Raw genomic sequence first — 7,545 nt, forward strand, 5'->3', positions numbered from 1 at the left:
AATTATTTCACATCTTACAGTTTGAAAAAAGTAATCTAAAAATCTATAATATAAGGAAAAAGATACCAAGCTTGTGTTATTAACCAACTTCTTCTCCTCACAGTGGAATAAACTGTTGACACCAAGCAGGATTTATGAAAGGGTCTCAGATCTCTATTAATGGCCATGTCGTAAATTTTGCTATAGTATCAAAAGAGTTGTATTTTAAACTCTAAACAAAATCTAATAATAAGCAGATATACTTAAATATAATAAATATAAGCTAATATATGTACTTTTCTATATTAATTGTTTTTGGAAGGAGTCTCCAGTGTCAGGGCTATGATGAGCTTAATTTTTTTACTTATAAAATAGAAAAAGAAAAGAGAGATTAGAGAAGAAACATGTTTGACGCCAGCAGACCACATCTTTTCAATGCACCGTTGGGGAGGTGTAACACACTCGGAGGATAGCGCTATCCGCTCCTTCCGCTTGTGTGAGCTCACAGACGCCCCTGATTGGCTGTAGAGCCGTGATTAATGTGAGAGCAGTAAGTACCTCTTATTCCTCCCCTCTGAGAGAGCTCGGCCAATCAGCTCTCTCTAAATCGAACCAGCAATATCCGGATGATAGGGCGAGCACTTTACCACTGCGCCACTCTGAGGCCCTACTTCTTGTATTTTTAATCAAATCTAAAAACAATCATGCCATTACTACTAAGGATACGAATCACCAGGGAATTAATTTGATATTATCATGTTACCTTCTGTAGGTGCCGATTTGATTTGTATTTCTGAGTATAATGATTTTATCATCCCGTAATATTAAGCTGCATAGCTTTTTTTCTTTAGCTGCATAGCTAAAACTGTGCGATGCTAATCATTAAACTGTGAGTTCTAATCCCCAGACTGGCAGATATTGATCCTATATTTAAACACTACAGTAAATAGATATTAACACCCGACTTTATATCCGTTCACAGTTTAACTAGATTTATTCACTGTATGGTGACACACACACACACACACACATACAGAGCGGTGTGTTTGATATCAGGGCTTTAAAGAGATTATTAATACCTCCATCAAACCGCGCAGCCATTAAAATATCCAGACTGTGTTTGGACTAAATGAAAGATACGTATTTGTGGGGGTTGGTGGGTGGAGGTAGGTTGATCCAAATTGCAGCATGGTGTGATGTTTCCTGATGTGAAACCTACATTTTGGAATCACACCAAAACCTTTTATAACTGCATGTTTTGAAGATGTTGGCAACTTGCTAATAACTAAGTTAAAAAAAAATCTTCTAAAATTGCTGTGATAGCTAGATAAATTGTTAGCTAGCTCAAGACAGGCTTCTACAGTATGTTTCTGAGTTGCCATCAACAGTGCTCTGAAAACATGCATGCAACAAGTTTATCTTCCCGTGTCAAAATAATGAATACACCAGTGACCGGAACCTGTCGAATAAGAAATATATATTACGTTGGGAAAGAAAACAATTCAAGACAGCCATCCATTAAACACCTCAGACTCGAATACGAGCTTCTAACACATACTCCTCGATCTCCTAACGAGCGCCCACGTCATTAAAGCAGGAGGCAGCAGCCTGACTCCGCAGGTGTGAATCTCAGAGCCAGTGCGTTCCCTTCACTTCCTCTTCGTCCACTCGCTTCCTGAATCACACCACAAACAGGGACGCGGGACGAGGCCTCCTACACACAGCCGTCTCCAGATCTCTCCAAGAATAAAGTCATCCCTCTATAGAGAGAGAGAGAGAAGTAATGGGAGTCAATCTTTCCCCGGTTTTGTTTATTCTGCCAGTTTAGAGCCGAATGTAAGGAAACATATGTCAATACAACACAATGACGATTTCCGTCTTTGCACCTAAACAGATTAAACATTCAGATCCTGCCAAACATTCTGTGCTTGTGATGTACTGAGAGGACAAGCTATTAATTTTTTAATACATTTTGTGTGTGTGTGTATATGTGTCCACACACAGACTGATGAAGACGAAGAGCTGCAGAAGGACATCCTGCCGCTGAACACCTACGTGGCTTTGTACAGATTTACCCCACAAGAAAATCAGGACCTGGAGATGAGGTGAACGTGACACACAAACACCGGTATTACGGTAGTTGTGAGGACCAAGTCATTCTGCCGAAAGTAATTATGCCACAGTGCAGATGAACTCTTGTTTTTGTGTTATTATTTAGTATAACAGCATCGTTTAGACAGTGGTTCCAGCTGTAACGTTTATATTCATACACTCGCTTTTGTATAGTTTCTAACGGCAATTCTAATTTACAGGGACTTGTAATGAGTGAGACAAGACTGCTGTAATAATAAATGCATTTAAAAAAATTTGTTGTTTAACAAAGAAATATGATAAAGGTTTCACTTAAGAGAAGTGTCGGCACTTTCTAAAGCTCAGTTTCCACTTACACGATTTTTGCTATGATTTGCTTCGAATTCAAGACGTGGCGGTAAGACCATTATTTACCAGGACGTGTCACGATGACTCATAGCGAGTCGCTGCTTGCTGTAATGGGCTAAATCTAAATACTGTAGTTTTAATGGGTTTGCATAACCCATAGGTCTGCCAGAGCTCCACCTTTTGTTTCAGTAGGCCTTTTAGTGACCTTCCCTAATCAATCTCGATGTCTAAATGATATCACCATAGGAAACTATACATCCTTACAGCGTACCATACGTACATGATAAGCAATATGGTTCCACCATACAAAATCGTCGGCCTTTCCATGCTTTTTGCAGTGGCCCTGTAGCCTTTTCCACAGCGCGACTGTATCTTGCCTTTGCACTTCAGTGTTATTATTTCAATTTATGGCGACAGAGCATGGAAAAGGCTGGAGTCGAGAAGTGTAGCGCATGAAATATAAATGTGGCTGTAAAAAAAACATCAAATATTAAAATTGATACTCATCACATGAAAATCATGAAAAATGCAACTTTTTTACTCATTCTATTTTGTTGTGGCGCAGTTGTCAGCACTATGGCCTCACACCTCCAGTGGTCGGGGTTCGATTCCCGCCTTGGGTTTGTCTGTGTGTACAGTAGTTTACATGGGTTTTCTCCCACAGTCCAAAGGCATACAGATTAGGCAAACTACAGTACAGTAGTGTTTCCACATAGCCAGGAGTGTGCATTGTGTGTCCAGCGTATACCCCGTCCTGTTTCCCGAGTGCTCTGGAATAGGCTCTAGGCCTCCCGTGACCATGAACAGGATAAGCGGTATAGAGAGTGAGTGAGAGAGTATTTTACTGTAAATTTCAAACTTATTATAATTTTATCATTGCTTTTTTGTTTTGTTTGTGATCAACAAACATGATTTTTACTATATTAATAATATTATTATTATTAATAATAATACTAATAATAATATGTTTACCCAAAGTCTGTGGTGTTCCAGCTGCTCGCTCACTTTATTGCTTCATCTGATTTTTGTTCTTGGACCTTCATGCGCCACAGGGATGCCTCACAAGCAATGCACCTCGCTGCTTTCTTTAAAAATAACTTGTGATGGTAATTAGCACAGGATTACTTCAGATGTTTCACTCCGTGATAACCTGATTCAGACTAATAATAGAATAGCTTACCCTTATTAGCAGAAAAGATGGTAAAGTAACAGGATTTTCCTTTAACTGTAATCAAACAACTGCCAACTGTTTTGTCAAACAGTCTTGATCAGAATTATTCCCAAGGATTTGTAATGGGACTGGGAAGTTGTTAAAATAGTGATACAGTAAGCTGTGTAGTAGTGGATGTCTGTCTCATTCACAGTCTTTAGTGTTAATACAGAACTCACAACATGTCCAGTTTTTCATGCTTGTCACCCCTCTGTTGTAGTTGGTACGGCTACAGTGTAGCCCTCTTAGAAAAAAATATTCTTCCTGTATCATGCTTTAAAGGAGATTCAGTCTGGGATCTAGACAGAGAGATTTCGAAAATGCCCCCCACGTGACACCTCCAAGACAATGATTTTGACTTGATCTTAATCCCACTCCATGGTCTACAGTCAGCCTATAGTAATAGCTGGTTATTAAATTGATGGTGGATTAAAAGTGGATCATTCGACCTTATTGTAAAACCTGATCACCATTTTAAATTAAAATATTCCTTAAAAGCTGTCTCAATATCTCAATCCGATTGTGATATGAGATGTTATTATTGAGCTGTACCTGCATGTTTAGCACGTCCTTCACCTTCACTTCACTCCTCTCTCACATCAGTCACACAGTAACACCTCGATTTTCCTCTTCATTTCACATTCATTGACGAGGCGTGTGCTGTAAATGGTTAGAGTGCTCAATGTGCCTCTTTGAGCGTGTTCGGCTAACCACAAATGGCATGAAGCATCTCAGGATCTCATTATTGGAACATAATCAGTGGTACTTGTAGGAACATCTTCTACTGCATTTTTTTCCCCCAGACCTGGAGATCGGATAATCCTGGCAGACGACTCTAATGAAGATTGGTGGAAGGTAAATGCGGAGGTGTTATACGTGATACACGATTACAGTATGAATGAAAGAACTGTTTATAATTTACATAACTTATATTTATTTTTTTTGGTTGGCATGAATTTAGGGTATGATTGATGACAGGATAGGTTTCTTCCCAGCCTCCTACGCGCACCTGGTGAAGGAAGGAGACCGGGTGCTCAGGTGTCACCGCACCTTCATCGGGTGTAAGGAGCAGGGCCAAATCACCATAAAAGAGGGACAGGTGAGTCCCCTGTCAGGAAACACTCATATTACAGCTTTACATCTGACCCTTACAAAGCACTGACACTGATTAAATTAATGTGTACAAGTTAAATTTAGACTTTCCAATTTATTACGTATTTGTAAGCATTTTACATGTTTCTCAGTATTTTTATAAAAAACAATTTTATTTTATTTCCAAATAATATCTAGCTATTTCTAGTCAACTTACTAACTATTGGGTCAAATGTTAATTTTGTATTCTTATTTCAAGATATTATCTCATTAGTTTAATTTGGTAGTTACAGGTAGTCCCAGACTTACGAACATTGGAGTTATTAAGTTCCGCAGATAGAAACGGACTTCTGGTTTAATCAGCTCATGTGTATTGTACAAAAAATAGACACTACAGTGCAGATACCAGTAAGATACCAGTATTTAGGAATAAATGGAAGTGAATGTACTAAATTGTCTAAAGTCCATTATATTGTATGTCTGCGCATGTGGGGTGGCGGAAGAAATAAGTCGGCCTCACTGGTTTCAATTAATCGGCCAGGATGATAGAAAATGGCTGTCCTGTAAAGCTGTCCTAATGGTAAATAATCCTAATTTTGGAAAATCCACAGTCCATTGCAGTGGAAAACAGCTCTGGGACAAAATTGTGTCCGGGGAGCCCTTCATGATTTAAAGACGCAGAGACAACACTGTTACTGTACATTTCACTGTAAAATTCATTTCCTTAGCCGCAATTATGTTTTTTGGCCACATGATGGCAGTGTGAGGAAAGGGAACAAGATTAGTCAAGTGAATTGGTAGGCTTTACATTGTTTATTCGTGTCAAAGACGTCGAACTTACGAACATGCTCTTGGAACGGAACTTGTTTGTAAGTTGGGGCTACCTGCATTTATTTATTTATACGTTTTAGCTCGTTATTTTAACTTACTGTCTCATTATTTTGTGTCATGAAAGGCGCCTACAAATAAAATCTATTATTATTATTATTATTATTTTAAATTATTTAAATTAAATTATTTTATCTAATGATGTGCGTGTTTTTTAGATCTGCGTGAGCGGCGAGGACGAGAGAAACGGCTTCATCCGAGTGTCCAGTGGAAAGAAACAAGGCTTTGTCCCTTGTGATGTTCTGGAGGACATCTGAACAACAAGAAATGAGTGATTATGAGAACGACAGAAGAAGAGTGATGGATAAACAGAAGAGAAGATGCTCTTTCAGGAAACAGGAAGTAAAGCTGGAGCGACTGGTTTAAAAAAACAAGCTCTTCTCTTTTTTCTCCATCTGTTTGTGCGTGTGAAAATGAGAGGACAGGAAGTGGATGGACTTGGAGACTTCTGGGAAAAAGAGACTTAAAATCTAAATGCTTTAGAAAAAGACTTGATTGGGAACATCAGATGATTACCCAACGCTCAGAACTGTTTTCAAATCAGGAAAGAATACAGTTTTATTTAAGAACCCAGCATTGGTTTAATTCTAGTCCTGAGACTAAAACTTAGGACCTTCTGAGGAGCATAAGCGCTTGAAACAAATTCCATCCTGGATTCTTAACTAGAACACAATTAAATAAATATCAAATACTGATTGGTATAATTTGTTTTTAAGAAACAAAAATGAATGCCCTCTTTTTTTTTTTTTTACTTCTTTTATAAATTCATGTCCTTGTGACATGGGGAAAAAGTTTAGCGAACACTCCAGAAAGATCTGCCTGATAGGATGCATTGGGCATATCACATATTTGTCAAGAGAGTTTTTCAAAATGAGGATGTGACAACAAACAAAGGAAAAAACTCATTCTTAACCACAAAAGGCACAGAGAATCAATTTGTAACAAAAATCTTGGGAAATGTGCATGGAAGATTTCTAATAATTCTTGTAAGGAGTTACACTGCTCTACACTGCCTCTTAGGTCTTTTATTTCCTCTTGTTTTAATTTTTAGGTCATAATCATAAATAACTTTCAGGTTAGCAACCAAAACTTGGTTTAATACACTTTATAAAAGTTTCATTTTAAAAATTTTCTGCTCAAAACCAACATAACCAATGAACAAAGTTATTACTCATAGGACTTTATATATTTAGTAGTAATATTGATTCTGACATTTTAATTACTTCTTGTTTTAGGAGATAAATCTGAAACACCTTTTCATTTTTTTATTATTTTTCTTTTTTTTCACACAAGGAATATTTCATCCCAAAATTACCCTGAAACAGGTTTGTTGTATGAATTGTATGTTTGGCTAAACAGATGGACAGTACGATTCAAATGTTTATACACACCTGCTCATGGAAAGTCTTAATTTTGGCTGTTTTAGTGTAAACTGAACACTATTAAGTAACAAAAGAATCCAGACTACACAAGAAAAGTTACACTAATCCAAAGTATTTTATATGTAATTCTTAAAAATATTCCTGATAAGAGTTACACTATATACTTTCAACTTCTTTTTCAACTTCAACAATCCAAATGAACTGAGCTCTTCTTAAGTATAGAGCTACTTGTTGTATACTTTATAAATGTTATATTAAGTATAAACTGCTAATTAAAAATTATTTTAATACAACAACCACATTATTTTCTTTTGTGTTAGAAGCTCATTTTAGTCACAACTTTTTTGTCTAACCTAAATGTTTTAAGGGTTTTATACTTTTCTTCCATACATGACATTTCATTGTCTATGTAAATGAGCTACCGCTGAGCCACACTCCTCCAGAGAACAGCGAGCCAGGGAAGGAGCTCTGCTTATGTGAGGTCATATTAGGGGGGAATCCAACTGGCTAGTACAGATAACTAGTTATGTGATTAGGCGTGTGTCGAAGAAAGGC

At 37.4% G+C, this 7,545-nt stretch overlaps 1 protein-coding gene across 3 annotated transcripts in view; it reads left to right on the plus strand.

Moving 5' to 3' along the window:
- The window catches only part of stac (SH3 and cysteine rich domain), a 63,325-nt gene extending 56,134 nt beyond the window's left edge, over positions 1–7,191 (plus strand). For 2 of the 3 annotated variants that reach the window (XM_053509518.1, XM_053509519.1), the window contains 4 exons: positions 1,984–2,084; positions 4,432–4,483; positions 4,590–4,727; positions 5,767–7,191. In XM_053509518.1, the coding sequence (XP_053365493.1) occupies positions 1,984–2,084; positions 4,432–4,483; positions 4,590–4,727; positions 5,767–5,865 (390 nt within the window). In that variant the 3' untranslated portion in view covers positions 5,866–7,191. Of the gene's footprint in view, positions 1–1,983; positions 2,085–4,431; positions 4,484–4,589; positions 4,728–5,766 lie in introns of those variants that run through there. The other variant, XM_053509520.1, reaches the window with a different exon arrangement.
- Positions 7,192–7,545: the final 354 nt, after the last annotated feature.

Source organism: Clarias gariepinus, chromosome 13 (assembly GCF_024256425.1).
Source record: "Clarias gariepinus isolate MV-2021 ecotype Netherlands chromosome 13, CGAR_prim_01v2, whole genome shotgun sequence".
NCBI classification, from domain to species: domain Eukaryota; kingdom Metazoa; phylum Chordata; class Actinopteri; order Siluriformes; family Clariidae; genus Clarias; species Clarias gariepinus.